The 23,035-nt window shown below is 54.2% G+C and overlaps 1 protein-coding gene across 1 annotated transcript in view; it reads left to right on the top strand.

Annotated features, from left to right (window-relative positions):
- Positions 1-21,672, top strand: part of EPHA8 (EPH receptor A8) — a gene marked incomplete at its 5' end in the record, with an annotated part of 28,326 nt that extends 6,654 nt beyond the window's left edge. Inside the window, 15 exon segments of the mRNA XM_010074334.1 lie at positions 181-200; positions 7,578-7,733; positions 8,773-9,108; positions 11,423-11,547; positions 11,732-11,894; positions 12,347-12,443; positions 12,943-13,010; positions 13,502-13,666; positions 14,529-14,714; positions 15,373-15,434; positions 15,828-16,037; positions 18,054-18,203; positions 19,395-19,585; positions 19,945-20,142; positions 21,558-21,672. Of these exon segments, the coding sequence (XP_010072636.1) occupies positions 181-200; positions 7,578-7,733; positions 8,773-9,108; positions 11,423-11,547; positions 11,732-11,894; positions 12,347-12,443; positions 12,943-13,010; positions 13,502-13,666; positions 14,529-14,714; positions 15,373-15,434; positions 15,828-16,037; positions 18,054-18,203; positions 19,395-19,585; positions 19,945-20,142; positions 21,558-21,672 (2,242 nt within the window).
- Positions 21,673-23,035: the final 1,363 nt, after the last annotated feature.

The raw sequence follows: 23,035 nt of genomic DNA, 5'->3' as shown, positions 1-23,035 counted from the left end.
ATATATCAAGGTGACAGATAAATGTATGCCAAAATGCCCTGTCATTGCAACACCAAACAAACACGTTGGAATATGTTTCACATTTCTTTGCAAATCAGTGTGGATTTCAAGGAGACTTTCCATACAAGTCCCAGCGCACACATGCCAGCTCCGAGCCGCAGGTTTGGTGGCTGTGTTGCTCCTCAGTGATGCTTGCTTAGGTTCTGCCCGCTGGCAGGGTACCAGGCCGTCATACCCAGGGCTAGACTGCACCAATGCCTTGGGTGTCCCACACAGGGTGGCTTCTGCCGTGAGTGTACCAAAATAAACCTTTCAAGGGCAGGAGGAGTGATAGTTTCAAAGATGTGCTGTGGGAGTTATGCAAACGTCCTTTCTGTGATGCCAGGCAAGAAAATTTAAGAAACTTAGTGACTCACAAGATTTTCATTGTTGGTTTGCAAGCCACTTTGTAAAATACAGCCAAGACCAGCTGGTAAGATTGTATCACCTTCTGTTCATCCCATGCGAAGCCCCACACCCTAAAAAAAACCCCAACCAATAGTTTGTTTTCCAAACCACACAATCTAGGACTCTTCAGGATCCAGGTATCAGACTTCAGACTGCAATGAAGATGCGGCAGAGACACAAATTGCTTGTGAAGTTTGGGCTGGACATCAGGAAAAACTTCTTCCCTCAGAGGACTATCCAGCCCTGGGATGGGTCACTGGGGAGGCGGCAGCATCTCCTTCCTTGGGGATTTCTAGGGCTAATAATCTAAACACAGCCATGACCACCCTGGTGTGGTTTTGGGGATAGTCCCAGCACTTTCAGGAGACTGCTCCAAGCGCTAGAGGCCCCTTCCACAGCTGCTGCTGCTGGGATCCTTGGGTTCACACTTGTCTCATACCAGAGCTTCCAGCTTACAGTCCCAGACCTGGCTGCTGCTTAGTCTGTTTGCATCCCAGATCTGCTGGGCTGTGTGTGCATGGATAACTTAGCTCAGCAAGCATGCTGGAGGGTGCAGGACAAGATGATCTCAGCATCTCCAGCACCTTTAATCCCTCTAAAACTCAAGCAAGTGGCTGATTACATTTACTAGGAAAACAAATCAAACCATCCCCCAACAACACCTGAAACCATTTATTTTTTTTCTGGTTAGGATCAAATGAAAAGGACAGACGGCTGCAGAGCTGCCCTTTCCCCACAAACAAAACAATGTATTTTTTGTCCCTGGCTGAATATTTTATTGTTTGCCACTTTTCCTCTGAGTTTGCTATGTTTAGCTGCTGACACAGATGAAGGGTGAGAACAATGCTAGGATGGAGCTCAGGGTTATGATGGGAATGAAACAAATTTCATTTGTGTTTGGGAGGTCTCTGTAGTCCCTATAAGAAGTGCCAAAGAGCAGATGGACTGTGATAGATGGATCTGACAGCATTCGAAGACCTTCACCAGTTTTGGAATGTGGTTTTTTTGGTTTGAATTCTTCTTGTCCAGGTTCACGTCATGAACAGAGGTTGTTGCTCTGGATTACCAGTGTGCAGGTGCCTGGGAAGCTGTTGCTGGAGGAGTTTAGAACAAGTCCACAGGAAAGACCTGGTGTTTTGCACCAGTGCTTACACTGACGATGGTGCAACGCAGTGGGAGGCTGGGGACCTTACATCTGCTACCAGCATATTCAGAGGCTTGGTGTGATCGCCTTGCATGGGAAGATGCTCCTCACTCCCTCTGAGCAGTAGGACCATGCCAAAAACTTGTTCTGTACTTGGCGTAAAATCCAGATTGCGCCCATGTCACTGCTTCTTATGTGCCGGCTTCTTCCCCTTCCTGAAAACAAGATGCTGCTGCTAACACTTCCCTGTGAAGGAGAAAGGGATCCAAAAGCTGGTGGTGCTCAGCTGTGCGGGGAAGAGGGCTGTGCTGGCCCCTGTGATGCTCTTCACTTGCCTCTGCTGGAGTGCTGGACATCCTTATATTAAAGCTCAGCCCCTGTGTATATATCTATGCTATATGCATGGGGTCAGAGGGCTCACAGACCTTCCAAAGCTACATACTGGTTCCCACAGGGGCTGGAATGAAGCTGTTGGTGGTTTGTACATCCTTTCTTCATTTATGCATCTTTGCTCTTTTTGGTCTGGTGAAAACTGTGGGGTTTTTCAGAAGCCTTGGATAATTCTGTCTAAAACCCTCTGGCAAGACTGAGTTTTGGAAACAGCTTTTTTCTAATTCTAGCATTAGGCTGCCTGTTTCCATCCAGCTCCTGCAAGCTGTAGCGTTTCCCCAGATAAGCTTTAGAAAAGAGCCTTTACTCCGACAGCATGCCAGGCTGTCTCACCTATGTAAGGCTGCACGGTGTCACCTTGGCTTCGCTCCTGCAGAAGGACATCTGCACCAGGCAGCAGAGCAGCACTCGCAGAAAACTGGGATTTGGATGTTTCTTGCCTTTTTTTTTTTTTTTTTTAATGTAGGGAAGAAGAGCAGGGCAGAGTCAGGGATGCTTTCAACTGTACTGATTTCAAGGCAAGGAGTGAGACCTTCTGATTTTTCTATGGCAGCACCATGCAGGAGTCCAGTTTGCGATACAGCCAGTCTGGACCACCATGGTTCCGGTTTGCCCAGCACTACAAGTGGAATTACTCCACCTGGAAGAGTAGGACCCTCCTCATACAACTTGTCACAGCAGCTGTGAAGTCCAGGCTTTGAGCAAGGACCTGTGCCCTTTGCTGCACATGCCTCTTGCTCACAGCCTGATGCATAGGATTTTGCTAGATTCGCAAAACCTTTGTGGGGTGAAATTCCCCATTTCCTGCTCTACAACATTTGGGGGTGCAAAGGAGTGTGAGATGAATTGAATTGTGGGAAGAAGGGCCAAGCAGAGAGGAGGTGATGTGAGGTGGAGTCTGGGGTGATATCAGATGACTTCAGGCGTGTGGAGTGGTGTGACGGGATGTAAGGTAGTGTTGGGGGTGGGAAGCTGTCCAAAGGCGGTGCAAGGTGGGAACTGGGCTTTGTAAAGGGCTGTGGGGTGGTGCTCAGGCGCGGAAGGCAAGGCAGTGACCGGGGGTGTGAGACAGTGCAGGGGCAAGGAGCATGCAAAGGATGCACAGACCATCAGCCGAGGGGCGATGCATGATCTGAGGACCAAGAGTTTGCCTGAGAGCCAGCCCAGCCAGCCCCCAAAACCCCCTCCAGACCACAGACCAGCTTGGGGACAGGGCCTGGGCTGACCTGGGATTGCAAGAAAAAGGGAGCACAGCCTTGCAAAAACACAAGGTTTGGGGCAAGGGGGCCAATGCCTCTTTTTAACACTTGACTGTGAATAACATGCTTCTGTTTCAGTGTCTGTGTCATCTTGGAGTTGAGACTGAAGGCATCATGCTGAAACTGGATTGAAACGAGCCGGGATTTTGTGCCTGTCTGTGGCCGTCACAGTGGCTATGACTCCCTTATTTCCATCTCTGTCTCTTCCCAGTTCCACCAAAGGGAAGTACACAGCTGCTCTTCTGGTGCTTTCTGATGCCCAGCTTTATTGCAGGGTCAGGGAAAGGGGCAATCGGTGGCAGCGATGCCGTGGAGCTGCCCCTTGGCACCCTCCCGGCCATGCCATCACCCCACCCAAACCTCCTGGGCTGAGAAGGGAGCCAAGAGGGAGCGACATGGGGTCGATGCTCGCATCTGCAGCCCCACAAAAGTAGCCCTTGGTGGTCCCATCTGGGCCACCTGCAGAGCACTAGTCCCAGACGGTGACTTCGGACTGAGAAGAGCGGCTCATTCCCAGCTAGCGTATCCTCGACAGGTTCATCTATCATCTCCCAAGCTCTGCCAGCTGATTAGCAGATGTTGTCCTGTCCCTAGAGGATGGAGAGAGAGGGAAACAAATGGACCGAACTACAGATGGCTGGCAGAGCCCTCCCCACGCTCGCTGTTTCTGAGACAATCCTGCTGCTCCACGGCCCCTTCGACAGGCGACGTATGCAAGGGTGGGGCTGGTGGGCTGGGAAAAGCAGGCAAGATGTGCTCAGGGCAGGGATCAGTGGAAGCCCTGTGGTATTGACCCCAAGAGGCTGGGGTGATAATCAGGGACCCACCTATGTGACAGAGGGCTGGAGATGTGCTCTGCCAAGCACAGGTTTAGTGCTGGTTTGTGTAGGCTCTTCTTGTGACACGGGGACTAGCCAGGTGTCTGGGCTGCAAGCCCAGTGTAGATGTACAGCTCTTGAGCTGGGCTGCAGGCGAAGGTCTGCTGCTGTGCCATGTGCCCTGCAAAACCACACCATGAGATGGAACTGCAAGGACAGGCAGCCTTGGCTGGGTTTTGCAGGGGGAATGGCACTGGTGACAGAAGGAGGACACCAGTAGCAGTACTTCTGGTGGTCCACAAAGAGGCAGGAACCAAGATCTTCATACACAGAGCAAGGGTATCAACTGCAGAAAACAATTAAAAAAAAAAAAAAAACAAACCACCTTCTACAGGGCTACTGGGAGGGGACTTCTGGCAGGTGACACTAGCTGGTTGCAGTGAAGGTTCTGCACCTCCCTTCTGGGTGGCTTCAGATTTTGGTGGCTTCACTCTGTGCTGCAATGATGGCTGTGGAGCCCTGTACATTTTGGACATGGTATGTTCGACTGAAATTTTTTTGCTGGCCACTTCTCTGCTAGTTTCCTCTCATCAGAGGTAACTCAGGAGGTCCTGGTCTTCCACATGTCATTGGCCACAGAGAGGGCTCAATCGAGAGCAGGACATGCCTGTCACCCTGTACTGTAGGGATTTCATATTTTGTGCAGGTTCCAAGCTGGTGCTCTGTCTCCCATGCCTGTTAAAATCTTTGCATGTGTCCTGCTTCCATCCAAAGCAAGCAGTGAGACACACGGAGGTGTATGACCCCATCCGGAGCAGAGCCTGCCCCAGCCCCATTGCTCTCCAAGCCTCCTCACGTGCTCGTGCTGCCCAGGTGCTGGGAGATGGCTCTCAACAGCTCTGCCCTGGTGCACAAATTCACCTGTAATTTGTCATTTAACATAATTTTCCCCCTGAGTGCATCTTAAATAATTGTGAATCATTGCTACAGGTAATTAACGGGTTATTTTACAGCATTAAATGCTAAATTATTACAATTGCTTGGTGCAAATCTGCTGCGCTTGTTGTTCCCATCCTTCCTGCTGGCCTGTCTCTCCGCTCCTGATACAGCACTGATTTCTCTGCCCTTAATTAAATATTGGTGGGGGGAACCACTCCAGTGCTTCTTGAATCAAGAGTCCCTGGTTGCTGGTTCCTGCATGGGTAGAGATGACGGTGGTTTGCAGGTACATACTGGGGTTCACGCAGCTGGTTGAAGGCAGCAAATGCTGGCGTGCACACTGACTAGCGCAGGCTGTGGGGATGTCCCATTGCTTGGTTCCCTTTCTGGTAGGCTGTGCTCATGCTGTGTCTTCATCCTTTCCCACACAGAGAACTTTTCTTTCTTTTTCTTTTACCCCCAAATTTGTCCCCACCTGAGAACGGGGGGGTAACAGCCCTTGTCTAAGTCTCACACCCAAAAGCAAGGGGTTGCAGACAGGAGGGTGTTGCAGCGTCAGGCACAGGGCATTCGGTAAAGGCAGAGAGTCCCTGGCTCTGTCGGTGTGTGGCATAACACGGACCAGCCAGCACCAGAGCTTGGCAAATGTCCCGGGCTGTCCTGGGTGCGGTTGGCTGGGGTCAGCAAACCTCCTCCCCCAGCTCTGCCTCCCCTTTTTTTCTCTCTTCTTCTGATGTCCTTGAGGAGGTGAAGGGTGTCAAGAGAGCTGGGGAGCAAAGCCAGCCCCAAGCTGCTGCAATTTTCCCATGAATCATGTTTGGCTTCCCTTGCACCCCCAAGAGTGGGCATTTCTGCTCCATGCTCTGATGGCAAGTGGAGAAGCAAGAATTTAGGAACAAACTCTGGAGCTTCTAGCCTTTGTTTTTTCCAGCCTTCTCTCCCAAGCCGTGATAAAAACCTGTGATACCAACAACTCTGGGATGTGCAGCACATGTACATCCTGCTGGCGGTATTGCTCCCTTGTCTTTAAGTAGCATTCAGTGCAAGACTGCCACAGAATCTGGGGACAGAGTCTGAAGAGGGACCAGCAAGCCACCAGGGATGTGTGTGGCTGTAGCACAGCCTTCAGCTGCCATTGCTGGAAGCAGCTCAGTTATAAAGAGGCTGTTGTATTACTGTGCAGGGTGTGATGTGTGAAATATGTTGGTAGCAATCAGTCCAGGGAGATCTGTGGCAAGGAAAGGAGTGTTATTAATAAGAAAACAGATCAGCACCTAGAAGCAGAACAAACAGACAGCACGGAGGGACCCAGACCACCGGGGATGCTGGATTGCAAACAAAACCCTTCTACATGCTTGGAAGCAAAAATTGAGGCTGCATGCAGAGCTGGCCACTGGGGGTAAAGATGGGAAAATGAAGGTATTACTACCTCAGTAGGGAAAAATAGAATTGAACCAGAGCCAGGAATAATGCTTGAATCACTGTGACTGGTCCTAGAAGTACTCGATCAATACGGGGACCCAGACAGAGCCTGATTTTCCTTACTTGGAATAGAAATCTGCAAGAGAGGACAGATCCTTCCACCCCCAGACAGATACCTGACATGCCACATGTCACTCTTGAGCTAATCAATTTTCCTAACGAGAGACAAGTTGTTTGTTTGTGTGACAAATGATTCACCCGAGGGGCTGCTGGGAGAGGTGGGGGGAAGGACAGAGCAGACTGATGCCAGCCCTGGCGTGGGATGAGCGTGTGCTCCTGCCGCACAGCCCTCAGCACCAGGAGGCAGAGCAACTGAAGGCGGGTTATGTAGAACTCAAGCTGGCTCATTTGGCCTTGCTGCCCCTCTGCACAGAGCAGGCAGTGTGCGTGTGCTGTTGGTTTGCTGCAGCATGAAACAAGAGAGGGTATTTTCCCTTTGTTTTGTACAAGGAAACTTGTTGCTTTGTACAGCAGCACACCAGGGGCTTGCAGAGGGACGTGCACTGTGTCCCAGGTGCAGAGCTTTTAATTCTTGAAACTGCCCACTGGATGCTCTTGAGCACCGGAGCACACCCAGTGTGAGCAGCATGGCAATCACCGCAAAGTGAGGACTGTGCCGTAAATTTGCTCCATAAATGATGGTTCTTAGAATCGTTAACAAGGTGATTTCCAGTGCTGGCTGGTTTGATCTTTGCAGCTCTCCCTGGCCTGGGGTAGGAGGTGGCCCAGAGGGGTGGCTGCAGTGGGGAGAGCTCTGGGCAGCAGGCATGGGTGCAAAGAGAGCACCTCGAGCTTCACAGGCAGCTCACAAAAAAGCAGAAGCACCCAAGTCTGCTTGTGAAACAGTGGGGAACAGGTACAAGGATGGCAGTAAGTACAGCCTGGGGGAGAGACAAAACCAGTTTTCACAGAGTCCAGTTCCCAGCTGGACAGCTGGAAGGAGACTCACCCAGGTGTTGGGGAACAGGGCTGGTTTCCCATGCACTGGGACAGGGGTGAGAGTGGGGTCCAACTTTGTGCTGGTGGGATCTGCCGACTCCTGGGATGCTCCTTGTCCGGGAGCATCCCTCTGACCTCTGCCCCTTCCCTCCTCTGCAGCCTGCCAGCTGGGATTTTACAAGTCAGCCCCTGGGGACGAGCCGTGTGCAAAGTGCCCCTTGCACAGCCACTCGGAGAGCCGGGCAGCCCGCGTGTGCCGCTGCGACAGCAGCTTCTACAGGGCAGTGCAGGACCCCCCCTCGGCCGCCTGCACGCGTGAGTACCCCGGCTGCCCAGGTGCCCGTCCATGCTGCAGCGGGGCAGGCGTCACGTCCTCAGACACAGCAGATGCTGCCTGGCTGAGCCCAGCATGCACCCTTGCCTCTGTGCATGCTGCCCAAGGGGCTGTAGCAGCCTTTCAATGCCCCGTCTCCCTTTGGCACGTGAGCTGAGACCCCCTTAGCTGCGCTCCCTCGCTGCCTTCTGTCTCATCCTCATCCTGCTGCTTTCCAAACATCTCTGGCCAGAGTCTGCTCCGCTCTCGGGGCTCTCTCCTGCGATGGAGCAGGGTGAGACCATGGCTTTGCTGACAAGCTTGCATGCTCACGCACCAGACAGTGTGCCAGTCACTTGCTGGCTGCTTTCCTTTGCAGAAATGCCCAGGCTGGGCAGACCCCTGGGAGGCCACGGGGCAATGCAAGTTTCAGCTTGGTTTCAGCTCAGCTCTCTGCAATAGGCTGCTTTGAGGAGCCTGGTGCAAAAAGGGGACAAGAACATCCCAAGAGAAGTCCTTCTCTCTGTAGTTGGTCCAGGAGTGCAGAAAGGTATGCGGCTGCTAGCTGAAGCCAGGGTGAAAGACATGTCAGCAACGTGTGACTTGTTTCCCCAGGGGATATCCACCCAAGACTGTTAATCCCACCCAGGAAATGCAAGTTTACCCTTCCCTTTAGATGAGCAAGTCCTGTTCTCCACTGTCCATCCCATCAACACTTTGGCACTTCCTCCAAAAGCTTCATGCATCCCCATTGCTTCCTGCTTCCCCCAGGACAAACATCAGCTCTTCCCTGCCTGACATTTGGCATCCTGATCCAGGGCATCTTACCTCCACGGCATTTCACCCTGAGACCTGTCTGTGTCTTTGCTGTCTTCTGTTTGGAGCATTTCCCCCTCCGGGCAGCTCCGTATTCCCTGTAGCATCGTTTGTACGTGCAGGTATACGCTGCCCAAGGTGCAAATCTCCATTGGTCCCATGCTCTGCCCGTCCCAACACACTTCAGCATCCCCTGCTCTGCCTGAACCCCTGCTTCTTTTCCAGGCCCCCCCTCTGCTCCTGTGAACCTGATCTCCAGTGTAAACGGCACCTCGGTGATACTGGAGTGGGGCCCACCCCTGGACAAGGGGGGACGCGCTGACATCGTGTACAACGTGGTCTGCAGGCGCTGCGCAGGGGACGCTGGCCAGTGCGAGGCGTGCGGCAGCGGGATCCGCTTCGTGCCCCAGCAGATGAGCCTGGTGCAGGGAGTGCTGACGGTGACCAACCTCCTGGCCCACACCAACTACTCTTTTTGGGTGGAGGCCGTCAACGGTGTCTCTGACCTCAGCCTGGAGTCCAGGAGAGCTGCTGTCGCCAACATCACGACAAACCAGGCAGGTAGGAGGAGCAGACACCCCCTCCAGACCTTGCCTGTGTGGGTGATGCTGATGTTGCTCCCACGCTGCTCCAGCCAGTACCTACAGGAGCTGGAACCTGCCCTAGCAGCCAAGGGCTGGGTTGGTGATGGCTGTGGGACCCCCAGGAGACGTGGCCCCTATCCTCTCCGCTGCTGGAGATGGGTTCAGGGAGCCAGGGTGGGCTGGGGACGAGCTGCTGCCCAAGGCAACTCTTACCCTTCCCTGGTTCATGGTATCCTTTTTCATCCTCCTTTCCCTCCCCTTCAGCCTGCCGCTGCTGGTGGAGGCTCCTTTTCTGCAGGAGACAGGGAGCACCAAGAACACTTGTTTATTGACAGGAACACTAAGTGGAGCATGAATCTTTCAGGCTGTTCCTCCAGCCTTCTGTCCCTTCCGAAAGGGCCAAGCAGCAGTTCATGCTCTGCTCTTAGCTCACTCCAATGCCAGGCCCTGGCAGGTGACAGCAACTTTGCTGGGAAGTCTCTCTTGGGCATGTCTCATCTTTGCAAATCCCTTGCTGTGAAATGCTCTTTCCCCAGGAAACACTTCTGAGCAATGCTCTAGCCCAAGTGGGCCAGGACCTTGCTCCAGGGTCACCTGGGCACCTCCCCAGAGCAGGGCGCAGACAAGCCCCTTTCCATGGAGGAGCACGCTGCAGGCAGACAGGACAGGGCAGGGACTGATGGTTTTTGTTAATCCTCCCAGTTGGAAACGAGCTGACAGGATCTTCTTGTGATGCTGAGCCTCTTCTGCTCTCATAGAAGTGGTCCTGCAGAAGAAACTTGGGGAGCCTCGCTGGGTTAGCTCATGGCTGGCAGGAGAATGAGGCCCTTTTGTTACTAATGCCTGCCCATAACACTTCTCCAGCACTTCACTGAGCCCACGTGGAAATCGCTCAGTCCTGCCGGCTCACTCCTGCGTGGTCCCTCCACCAGCCTGATGCCTCGCAGAGGGATGCTCTTAAGAAGTGCTGAATGTTCCCATTTCACCCCCTCTGCTGGGAAGTGGATACTGAGCTGCAAAACCAGCAGGTTGGGAATGTGGTAGCCATTGAAGTTTAGCTCCTGTGCCTGCATGGTGCTCCAGGTGCTGCCCACCACAGAGCATCCCTGCCTGCCTGGAGGACCAAGGGACACCTGCCGTGCTGCTCGGGGTGGCTCGCCCATGCTGGGTGCTGGTCACTCTTGTTCCCCCAGCCCTGGGCAGCTGAGCAGGGCAGGAGTGGGTGCAGCAGAGATGCCCTGGGGCTGTTTGGAGAGACGGCACTGTGCGTGCCCGTGGGGTTTAGCTGCTTCCCACCATCCCACCCTGTCCCAGCTCCTCAGGGTCCTGTATCCCAGCAGTGGTTTCTGCTTCTCAGAGGAGCCAGCTGGAAAATGAACTGAGGTATAACTGCTGCCTTTCAGTCCTGGGTGCCCCACTGCTGCTGAAGCCCTTGCAGCCTCTTTTGGTCTTTGCTGCTCCAGTGACACCCCTGCGCTGCAGCCGTGGCACACAGCAGCTCCATCTTCCCCAGAGCCGCCACATCCCATTTTTCGTTTGGCAGTTAGGGTCATAAGGGGCCCCTGACCCCTTCCCATGGGTTGGACCCAATGGCTGTGCGTGGCCACCACAGCACCCCACCACATCTCTGGGATCCTTCCAGGGGGGATATTCCCAGAGGGAAAAGAGACTGGTGAGTTAGCTTCTCCAGCTGTGGCAGCTCCAGTTCACATGGACAGGGCAGGCACAAGGACTGATTCACAGGCTCCCAGCCCAGGTCCAGGCAGATGACAAGTATCTCAGGGCAAGAGAGAAGTCCCAGGGCACCTCTAGACTGATGCTCAGTCCGTGATCATCCCTCTGGGCATTTATCATCTCCCCTTTTCCTCCTCCCCTGCCTCTCTCCCCCTTCCCCAGGTGGGGCAGGAGGGGTCAGGGTCCTGCTGGGGATCTCCACGATCTCCAGCCCCACAGCCCCTTCTCCTTTCTGGCTCCATATCACAGCAAAGCACCAGTGTCCCCTCCTGCCCATGCAGGGACTGTGCCCTCCTCTTTCATCTCCTCAGAGCCTGCTCCCTCCATGTGAAAGAGATTGAGGCAACTGAAGCGAACAAAAGCCTGTTTGCAAGCCCCTTCACAGCACTCATCTCCACATGGCTTTAATTAAAACAGAAACATGGTTTATATGGTTTATACCAGGGGTCCTGCATGGGGCTCCAGTTCCACCCTTCCCTGCTGCTGTGTCCTGCTACCCTCGCCCATGCAGGACCCCCCCCAGCAGGGACATAACACCCTGTCATCTGTGTCCCCAGCCCCGTCCCAGGTGGTGGTAGTCCGCCAGGAGAGCACGGGCCAGAACAGCGTCACCTTGCTGTGGCAAGAGCCAGATCAGCCCAACGGCATCATCCTGGAGTACGAGATCAAGTACTATGAGAAGGTAACACTGAGCTTGCTGCTGCAAACCAGTTCCAGCGTGGGTGGATTTAGACAGGGGCAAGGCTTGGTTTAAATCCTGCTGGTGCAATTGCTGCTATCAGCCAGCCTTGCACAAATGACTATTTTGGAAGACTTTGTGATTGCTGTGCTGATGCAGCAAGGTGTTTTGTACGGCTTTTCCCCAGGACAAGGAAATGCAGAGCTATTCGACTCTGAAATCCAAGGGCACCACTGCCACAATCTCTGGGCTCAAGCCTGCAACCCGCTACATTTTCCAGGTTCGGGCTCGCACCTCTGCTGGCTGTGGGAGGTTCAGTCAGACCGTGGAGGTGGAAACGGGGAAGCCAGGTGAGTGTGTGCAGCTGTGGGATGTGGCAAGTGTGGGGCAGGGAGTATGGGGGATGGTGATGCTCTTGTCCACGGTGATTGTGCCTCTGCCACACAGGGAGGCTGGAGGCACATCTCCTGGGGTTTCAGCCTGCAGGGCTTGCTGGAGGTTGCCCTCCTGGGACGTGTTTATACATTAGAAAGAAGAGGGAGGAAGGACCTAGCAGTTAGGGCAGGGAAGACCTCGTGAGGTCCTGAGACTCCAGACCTCCCTGCACTGGTTTGCTGCATCCTTATTGCTTTCCCAGATCTGTGCTTGTCTTCCCCATGTGTAAATAGTCCCTGTATGCTGGGAGAGTCACAAAGATGGGGCTGGGTGGGGAATGGTGCTTGGAACATGACCCTGTGAGTTTCTGAGCACAGCAGAGTGCTCCTCACTCCAGCTCTCCTCCTTCCTACCCTGCTTCTTCCAGTGTCTCTCCGGTATGACACGATGACAATTGTCTGGATCTGCCTGACCCTCATCACTGGCCTCGTTGCACTGCTGGTGGTCCTAATCTGCAAGAAGAGGTAGGTGTTTTCTGGAGGTCAGTGTGGCTTGTCTTAAAGCAGAGCAGGAGGGATGGAAGAACTTGGGTGCAACTTTTTCTCCTCTTAGTTTGTCCAGAGCATCCATAGATCAGGGGTTAATAAGCAACCAAGAGGCTTCATTTAGAAGTCACCATGCATCCACCTTCCCTGAGGCAGAGCCGATCTCCAGACCTTCCCCTCGTGCTAGCAGGCTGAATAGCAATAGCCATAGCAACACCAGTACCAGTACCACTACCAGTACAAGGGCTGACTGAATGGGCCAGGGGATAGGTCAGGACTGGAGAGAGCTCTTCTCCATCAGAAAGGTCCAAGAGGGACTATGTGCTGCTGCATCACAGCATGGCTGAGCTAGGCATGTGGAGCTCCAGGTCCTCCTGGGCTGCCTACAGCCCTGGCACTGCCTTCCACCATGACTTTGGGCTGCTTATGGGAGCAAGCGACAGGAACACCCCTTCTGACCCTTGTGTCCCCGTGGCAGGCACTGCGGGTACAGCAAAGCTTTCCAGGACTCTGACGAGGAGAAGATGCATTATCAGAATGGGCAAGGTAGGACCCTCCCTGCTGCTGCCCCTGGGGCGTGAAGGACCTCAACCCTGCGGATGGGACCTGGACCATTACCCCCGACATTGCTGTGGTTTCCAGGGGAAGGGTTGTAACCACTGCCTGCTTCTGGGGATGTGTCTGGGAGAGCTCAGCGGGGGCTCTGGTCCCATGGGCATCCTGGTTATGGGGTTGAAGGGTTGCACACTGCAAGATGGGACTGTGGCAAGTTCATCCCAGACAGCAGCAGGCTGAAAATTCATCACAGGCGAGATGTGGGGTAGGGTGGGCAGTGATGGAGAGGGACAATCACATGGAGGAGACCTGGTCAGCCAGGTCCTGCACTGCTCTGAGGACACTGCTAAGCCAAAGAGTGCCTTAGGTTTCCTTGGGGCTGCAACCTCTGTGGCTCCTCAGTATGTCAACCCAAGAATTCCTGCCCCTGCCCATCCTCTGTCCAGCTGCTGGGTGCCCCTACTTGACAGCAGGGGTTCCAGAAAGAGCTGATCTCCTCTCTCCCCTTTGAAACCTGGCAGTGAAGTTCCCGGAGTTCAAGTTCTACGTGGACCCCCACACGTACGAGGACCCCTGCCAAGCTGTGCATGAGTTCACCCGTGAAATCGAGGCCTCCCGGATCAAGATCGAGAAGGTCATTGGGTCTGGTGAGTTCCCAGGACAAGCTGCCTATTTGCATTGTTTCTACCCAGGGAAATTCATGGTGTGAGGTTGTGCTGTCCCCATGGTCTGCTGGGACCACAGCAGGCTGCGCAGCATCAGCACAGTGCTCAGCCAGGGCTTCATCTGCTCCTTATCCTTTTGAGATCAAAATCATGGATGGAGTGGCGGTTTTTTGGTGCATGAAATAAACTCTTTGGAGGCAGCCTGGAGTGGAGGGTTGCTGTTCAGCCGGCGTGGCACTGATGGCTCAGGCTGATGCAGTGGATGGCTCAGCCTGTCCTGCATGGGTGCTCCAAAAGAGCCACCCTGCTTTCAAACCTCGAAGCAAGCATCTGGGGTGACAAGATGCAAATTATATCACAAGGAAAATAGTAAATTTTCAGAACAAAAGGAATTTTTGCATAGGAACAGAGGCTTGCAGGGAAGCACAGGGCAGAGATGGAGCTGGTACTTCACCAGCAGCACCCCAAGGTCTTACCCCAGAGCAGCATTAGGAAGCCTGGCTGAGAGATATCTCTGCTGCTCTAAGAGACTCACAAATTTGTTCATTAAAAGCAGTAAAGCAAGTGCCACTGTAATCACTACTCTTGGCCCATTGCCTTCAGTAAAAGGCATCAGAAATAGGCACTTTCTGATATTTCTGCCCAGTTCCCAGAGGTCGCACTGGAAGCTGGAGGTGGGCGATCCTTTCTGTACTCAGAGGCAGTGATGCACAAAGATCCCAGGCATCCTGAGGGGCTGGAGCACACTGTGAGCGTGCCGGCAGGCTGGGTGATCTGTGGTGCTGGTGGGTCAGTACAAGAAGCAGAGAAGCTCCCCATGCCCTCACCTTCCCTTGCCTTGCAGGGGAGTCGGGAGAGGTGTGCTATGGCCGCCTGAAGCTGCCAGGGAAGAGGGAGATTCCCGTGGCCATCAAGGCACTGAAAGCAGGCTACACAGAGAAGCAGAGACGGGACTTCCTGAGCGAAGCCAGCATCATGGCACAGTTCGACCACCCCAACATCATCCATCTGGAGGGGGTGGTGACCAGGAGTATGTGGCTGGCAGGGATGGGAACCTATTGTGGGGCAGAGCTGGGATGTATCTCCATGTGGGCACCCTGGGAGATGGGGGGCAGGGATCCCTTTGGGTGCACTCCATCCTTCGACTGCCCCGGTTGCTCACTTGTCAGATGTCCATTTTACTCGGGGTCCCCTCCACTGTCAGATGTCCATTTGCTTGGGGTCCCCTCCATCCCACCCTCTTGCCTTCTCTTACAGGACAAACTTTCCATGTGACAGCTCCCCACCTTGCTCCACAGTGCGCCCCAGGTCAGGGTTATTGGTTTAGGAGACGTCCTACCCATTAGTGTTTATTTTAAAGGCTGCCTGTATTGAATCATAATTTGAAGTCTTCCTTCAAAAAGGCACATTCTGATGCAAAGTGTTATGCTAATGAAATGCAAATTTCAGTGGGATAACGAAGCTGTCCTAGCCACATCAATAGCACCTGGAGGGAGGGGTAAGTGTTGGGGTTATTGCCACATCCCCACCGTCATGCCTGTCCTGCATGGTGCGGGGATGAGACTGCTCTGCAGGGCTGCAGGAGATCCACAGGCCTGGATTCATGTCTCTCCCAGTAAAAGCCTGGCACTGGGCTTCCCAGAGGAAGGTGACTTCTCTGCTAATTTGACCTCCCTTGTCTTCTGCAGGCAAATTGGTAATGATTGTTACTGAATACATGGAGAACGGCTCGCTAGACACCTTCCTCAGGGTAAGGAGCTCTTCTGTATTTTTATTCATTGCACATCCCTGTGGGCTGAGTGACTGGAGAAGAGGTTGGTTCCTGCTCCTCAGCCTCGCGGTCACTGCAACCCCAGCAAGAGAGCGGTGTGCTGCGGGCTCTCACCTCTCCAGCAGACTCTAGCTCCAGGGCATTGCGGCCAGCTCCCCCGAAGGGGCACTGCAAAGGTGGGAGCACCCACCCGAGCGCTGTGTCAGAGGCACTGGGAGGCCAGGAGGAGGCTGGGGGGACAAGAGAGAGGCACTGGGGTTAGAGGAGGTAGTAACCCAAAGATGAGAGGTACTAGGGGTTAGTTTAATGAGCACAGCATCAATAGGATGCTGGTGAAAACCACAAATGAACTCCAGGTTATTTTCTCTCCAGAAACACGATGGGCAGTTCACCATCATCCAGCTGGTGGGCATGTTGCGTGGCATCGGAGCAGGCATGAGATACCTGTCTGACCTGGGCTACGTGCACCGTGACCTGGCTGCCCGCAATATCCTGGTGAACAGCAACCTGGTCTGCAAAGTGTCTGACTTCGGCCTCTCCCGCATCCTGGAGGATGACCCCGATGCTGCATACACCACCACGGTGTGTGACTCCTACTGTTGCACGTTGCAGTCTTGTTGAGGGTGATTGCTCCAGGCCACTGACAGGTGGAAAAGTTAGTTGCACTCAAGTTAAGATAGACAGGGGAGGAATGGAGACAGTCACCTCACTGCTGGTGTCTGGACCAAGATCATGAACCCAAAGAGCTTCTGAGCTTTAATGCATTGTGCTCGAACTGAAGTGTGCAGTGGACAAAGAGAAGCAGGGTGGGAGAGCAGGGAGCTGATCAAACCTTCCAGCCAACAGCTCCTGTGGGCATGCATGGCCCACTGCACAGGGACACTCCCATGTCCCCACTGGAGCCCTTCCCTAGGCTGTGGAGCTGTGGGTGTTATGGGACACTCTTCGGTAGCTTGTTTTCCACACCTAGTTTTTCCATGTGGCTGTGCCTCAGCCAGGGGTGTGGAAAGGGTGGGAAATGGCTTCACAACCTACATGGTTCTGTTTTAAAGTAGGACACTTGTGTCTGTAAAGCCAAAGCAGTTGCAGCTTGGACAGATGAATGCATAGTGACCCAGTCTGAATGTGGTCTTCATGCTCCTGGCTTGGCTTCAGCTAAGTGGAGAAGTGAGCCTCTGTGCGCCTTTGCATTCAGCTGTCCCTTTTGGTATCTCAAGAAATAACTTGATATTCCAGATCTTTTAGTTCTGGGGAAGGTTCCTGCTCCTTGTTTCAAGTACAGCATCTTCTGCATCTTTGGGACTCTCAGACAAAGGGTAAGAAGAGACCCAAGATCAGCTAGGGCTTCCTGATCTCAGAGCAGCACACCTCCTTGTCCACACAGCCTGGCTGTCATCCCACCAGGCCAGTCTCTGAGTTTTCCCCCAGTGCTTTTAATCTTTGCAAGCAAATTTCCAGAGTATCTCAGTGACCACACTGGGTCAGGAAGGTGACCTGAGTGATGAGAGCTCATGTATTGACCTACTTGCTGACCCTTTCCAATCCTGCTCAGTTTCTAGGGACACTGTCTCATGTCCCCAGTGCGAATGCAAGCAGGGATGTCCCTGGAGGATGGAGCAGCCACCGGGCACGTCACAGGCAGAGGCTTTGAGGTGTCTTGGCACACCGAAACGCACCAGAGCTGGTTGCTCTGGGGAAAGACTAGGTGCATAGTCCAGATAGAGCTGAACCACAAAGATGCAAAGACAAGGAGCACAAGATCTCTGGTGAGGTCTCGGTCAGGGTATCCTGAAAGTGAGGATGCTTTACTGTTCAGAAACTTGTGATAAGATGGTATCCTGTGTTCCTCCTCTGTTGTCCTTGACCTGCTCAGGAGATTAGCTCCCCAAAGGGACTCTCCCAAAGCACACATCCTTCATCTTCAGTTCTCATCAAGGAGTGCACCAGAGCAGGCAGGACTCTGTTGGGTGGAGGCAATTCTGCCTAGACAGGGATACCGGAAAGGTGCTCCTAGGCACATCACGCCTGCCCCAGCTGCTCTGGGAAACCCACCCTACATTCCCTGTGCCACAACTTTCCTCTTCAAATGGCTGGCAACCACGTTTCCAGCTTAAATGTATTCTTAGCCCATTTATTGCTAATTTTTGTCAGTATGGTCCTTTGATTCAGCAAGTCCTCCTCTTCAGTGTTTGGCTGCCAAAGCAGTAATGGACAGGGAGCACATGCCATCGCTCTCCTTGACTGCTCAAGTCAGGCTCTCTGCCTGTGCCCAGGGTCAGCTCCATGCTTTTGTGCTCTGGTAGCCCTCAGCTCCACCTCAACACTTCAAATCCCTCTTTCTTGAACACTGAGGGCCAGAATTGTGCATGAAGAAGACCTTGTAAAACAGCATAGCTTTCTCCTTGCTCTACTGGAAATATCTTGAAGCCATCCCTCACGTACACCTCTAGGCTCACCTTGTGCAGATTGCCTCCTCAGTCCTTTCCAGAAGATGCCATCCGAGTGCATTGATTGTCTAATCCACTGTCCCAGCCGCAGAGGGGTAGGGATGCCTGAGCCCTGCATGCTCTGAGCCTCCACTGTTCCTCTCTTTTTCAGGGGGGGAAGATCCCCATTCGCTGGACGGCTCCGGAGGCCATTGCATACCGCAAATTCTCCTCGGCTAGCGATGTGTGGAGCTACGGCATCGTCATGTGGGAGGTGCTGGCCTACGGCGAGCGCCCATACTGGAACATGACCAACCGGGACGTGAGTGGACACGGGACAGCACGGTGGCAAGCCTGCCTCTCCTCCTGCCCTCACCCAAGACAGCCTAGCAGGGGGATCGGGGAAAAGGGACCCAAAGAGCAGCCCTCGCCTGTCCTCACATCCTTGCAGGGCTGTGCACAGTGTGCTTGTCCCCTCAGTGGGGACATCAGTGTGTTGCCCATCATTGCATCACACAGCCTTTCCCTTTGCAGCACCGTGACTCCGGGCTGTGCCTGGCTGTGTGCACTGTGGGTCTCACCATCCCCATCTGCTGCACTCTACGGGACTTTCTCCTGGCTGGAGGGCTTCAGCACGTGCTGTGCCACCTTTCCCATTCCCTGGAAGGGGTCAGGGCTTCCCTAGGAAAACTGAAGCCCCACGGCACTAGCCTGACAGTCCTTCCTGCAACAGTGGTGGGGGTCCATCCCTTCTACCACCCGCGAGGCTGTTGAGAGCCCTAGGCTTGCACCACCTGGCAGCAGGCTTTGGGCTTGTCAGAGTTATGGGGAGCTACTCTTACCTCAAGAGTAGCATAAAAAATGTAAGAAAATGCAGGTTATGTTCCTGACTACAACCTGTGAACAAAATTTCTGAAAGAAGGCAATAGAGTTAATATTTTGACTCTGCAGAACCACAGGACTCCTTTTTTTACCTGTGTGGACTATAAGCCTGTATGCCTTCTCCCTGCTCTGGGAGTCCTGAGAGTCCCCTCTCTCTCTAGTGTTTTTATAATTTTAGAAAGTGGCTTTGGTGACAACAGGGCGTGGGTGCAGTGGCTTACACTGCCTCCTCTGCACTGTTCCTTCAAGCAGAGTTTCCTCCAGCCTTCCTGAGTGGTGGCAAGCCCTGGTTGTAGAACAACAGAGTGTGAGTGCAGCTCTCGTGGCTTGTCTGCTGGATTAAAGCTGCAATATTTTACAGTGTTGGACCACTGAATAAACCCACTGTCAGAGCAGTGATTTCTTGTACGTGTATGGTATCCAGCCTGCTTCCAGCTCTCCACAGAGACTGCACCCAGCTCACTGGCCATGCACTTGTCATTTAGCATGAATCTTGTGTACACTCACCCTCCTTCCCCATCTGATGGCCCCGGCAGCTCATGCACCAGGCATCTTCCCTGTGTGCTGCCTTCTGGGGTGCTTGGAGTTGGGCAGGAGTGGACCTCCACTCCGGCATGTGACTTCCTTCCAGGTCATTAACTCGGTGGAGGAAGGCTACCGCCTGCCTGCCCCCATGGGCTGCCCCACAGCCCTGCACCAGCTGATGCTGGATTGCTGGCAGAAGGACCGCAGCGAGAGGCCACGCTTCTCCCAGATTGTCAGCATCCTGGACAAGCTCATCCGCAACCCTGACAACCTGAAGTGCACAGCCACCGTGAACCGGTAAGGGCTCCCTGAGCCACGGCGATGCGCAGGGGTTGACAGCTGATGCTGGGCAGAGCACGTGGGTTGCAGCAAATAAGGGATGTTTCTGTCCAGCTCTAGCAGCAGTGGCTTCCCTGCAACCACGGGCATGCATGGGACCCATGGGCACAGGTTGTAGTGGGCAGAAGGAAGCATCCTGCGCTTTACTGCCTTGTTCCCACTGTGGCATCCCCACGCCAGGGTCTGGTCAAGCACATGCAGCAGTGCCCAAACAGAGGCGTGCCTGCCTTCGCCAGCCTCCAAGGAGTCTCTCTGTCCTGCCGTCCCCTGCAGGGTGACAGGCTCTCTGAGGTGTACCTCACAGTATGGCCACCTAGGACCAACACCTCTTGGTCTAACCCCTTCTGTCCCGCTCCCAGGTTCACCCAAACACCCTTCGACAGGGGCCTCCTCGACCTGGCCAGCTGTCTGACTGTGGAGGACTGGCTGGACTCCATCCGGCTGGGACACTACCGCGACAACTTTGCCATGGCAGGGTACTCCTCCCTGGGCATGGTGATGCGCATGAACATCGAGTGAGTACCAGAGAACAAACAGCACTGGTGGAGTTGCCCTGCAGCATCCATCCTGCCTTGGCTTGCTCCTGAGCCAGAGACACAGCCCCAAGGAAACTGTGCTTAGCCCATAGCAGGTTCACGTTGAGACCTGGGATGATGCCCAAGGCTGTGCTGACCTTTGAGAGGAGCTGTGGGAGTCACACTGAGAGGGTGTGAGTACTGAGTCACCCCTGGTGCTCTGTGGTGGCTCTCCAATGTCAACATAGGTTCATAGGTAATTTGGGTTGTAAGGGTCTTCAGGAGGCCATATAACACAACCTCCCGACCAAAGCAGGGTCAGACATGAGGTTGCTGACTCCTTGCACTTCTCACATTTGTTTGCCCTGAAAAAGGCACGTCTGGACCAGAGTGTGGCTGGGCCATACTGTGCAGCTTCTCTGGGATTACTGGGAAACAAACAGCTGGGAGGCACCTCAGAGCTTCTTCAGACCCTGATGCACTGGACTGGCTCCCTGCTCAGCGCAGCTGGGTGGAGAGGCACCATCCAGGGCCTCGGTGTGAGCGGAAGGTCATAGCCAAACGGGCAAGGCTGAGTTAAAGGAGGGCTGGAGAAGACGTGTCCCACCACCCATCCTCCTCCCGCTGTAAAGAACTTGCTCTGCCACCTGTCCACGGCTTCTCTGAAGTGGCTCCAAGTGATACCAGAAGGGACTGCCACTGTGCCCACTCCTACCCTGGGCTGTCTTCCCCCATCCCTTGGCATTAGCATTAGTGCTGGGCTGGCAACAACCTCTCCTGCCTCTGAGATTTGTTCCCTGTCAAAAGGCATGGGGCTGACAGATGGTAGATCCTGTGACTCGTGAAGGATATGACAGTGCACACCTTGGTCAAGCTGGGGCATGTAGAGAAGGAGCCAGTGAAAGGGAAGATGGAGAGACACAGGCAGAGGGCTGTCATGTGCATTGATCGGGGGCTGTACTTTGGGCCTTTGCTGTGGGATTGAGCTGATACTGATCCTTGTTTCTCATACGCATCGGGAAAGCTTTTGAGTGGGGAAGGCTCATCATCCATCCGTCTTTCTGACTGGGTTATCTGAGAGCATCTCGCTAAAACTGAATCCAATTTCAGAGCATCGATCTTGTCACCTACAAGTGTGTCAGGCGTGATCCTCCTCCTGCTCCTGCTCCTCCCCATGGCTGTCACAGCAGCCCTCTCAGGAGGATGTACCTGAGGGAATGGCAGCCTTTCTGTCCCTGGGAGGATGCTCATGGACCCTCAGCAGCAGCAGCCTTGTGCTGATGGGCAAGCGGAGAGGAGCCAGGCACAGGGTCCTGGGCTGGTCCAGGGGTGGGTGCACAGGGACGAGTAGCGTCTCTCTGCAGCCCAGCACAGGTCCAGCCCATGGGGTGTCTGACAGTGTCCTTGTTCTCCAGGGATGTTCGGAGTCTGGGCATCACCATGATGGGCCACCAGAAGAAGATCTTGAGCAGCATCCAGGCCATGCGGTCCCAGCTGATGAACACAAATGGCCCCAGGAGACATCTCTGATCACCAGCTTTGCAGACCCACATTGGGCATTCCTTAACACTTACCCTGGCAAAGGGGCAGCAGGGTGGTGAGCAGGAAAGGGGGCACCAGACTAGGACCTGGAGCCCCGCCAGCATCTCTTTGATTTCGGCGTCAGTGGAAACGCAGCTTTCCAGATACCTTGATGGTCCTGCTGCCTCCTTCCCCCATCTGAAGGGGGGAGCAGCCTTCCAAGTGGGACATGTCATGCCTCTCTCCATCCTCCACTGTCTCCCTGTGGGACTGGGGGTCCCCACACAACTATGCAGGACAGGTGGTAACCCCTTCACACAGCGGGATGGCCCCAGCTGCACCTGCAGACGGAGGGGTATCAGATGCAACAGCAATACCAGGGGCAGTGGGACTGGGCTTGCCATGGCACACAGCTCCTTTGGATCAGACAGCTGGGGAGTTTGTTGCATCTCTGAACTGAGGGGGTCCCCACAGGCTGATGCACTGCAGAAACAATGCTGCTCCCAGTACCTCTCAGTTCCAGCGTATTCCAGCCTGGACTTCCTGAACTGCACCAGCCTGCAGGTGACTTCATGGTCCATCTCTACCAAGCCCTGGAGATCAGGGGACAGTACAAGATTGCAGTGCCAGGAACAACTGGCTCTGCATGCAGAGGAGACTTTCCCAGCATGGAGAAGAGGTGGCCAGGGTCTGCTATCTGGAGCCTCAAGAAGCCCCAGGGTGCTGCAGGCAGCTCTCCACCTCTGGAACCCACCAGCACTGCTCCTCTCTGGATCCAGCACAGGTATCCCAGGGCAGCCCAGGCACATTTTCTAGGGCCACAAGCTCAGGTTACTCCCCCAGCAGAACAACCATCCTGGCCTCCCCCAAAGCCGTACCAGGGCAGAGATGAGTGGAAGAGTTTACTCCTATCTCACATGATGGAGGGACAGAGACTTCTGCCAAACTCTTCTTTGTTCTTATATTGCCCTAGAGAAAACAAGAGCTGTCCCATTACCATGCTTCCTGCCTATGCCCAGGGCTGCTGTGTCACCTGCAGAAGAGGGGTCCTGAGCAACGTTTCCAGCTGCAGTGAAGCAGTCCTATGGCTGGGGACAGGGGCTCTGGGCAAAGAGGATCTTCAGCACTACCCAGACGGTGATCTCCGTGACTGGGAGGTTGCCCTTTCCTCCACAGCTCTCCTCTCTCCTCCACACGAGCATCTCTTCTGGTGAGCTTGCCTGGTGCAGAGCAGTGACTTCCGAAGACACGGAGCTGGTGGGAGAGGCTGAGCTGGCTGCAGAGATGCAAATGTGCCAGGGAGAGGGGGCAGGCTGTGGGCTGGGAGGGTTTCTCTTGGGTGTAAATACAATTTTCTATGGGTTTGGGAACT

The sequence above is a fragment of the Pterocles gutturalis genome, unplaced genomic scaffold (assembly GCF_000699245.1).
Source record: "Pterocles gutturalis isolate BGI_N339 unplaced genomic scaffold, ASM69924v1 scaffold14207, whole genome shotgun sequence".
NCBI lineage: Eukaryota > Metazoa > Chordata > Aves > Pterocliformes > Pteroclidae > Pterocles > Pterocles gutturalis.
Note: the sequence above shows the minus strand (reverse complement) of the source record. Positions and strands in the feature narration are given on the sequence as shown.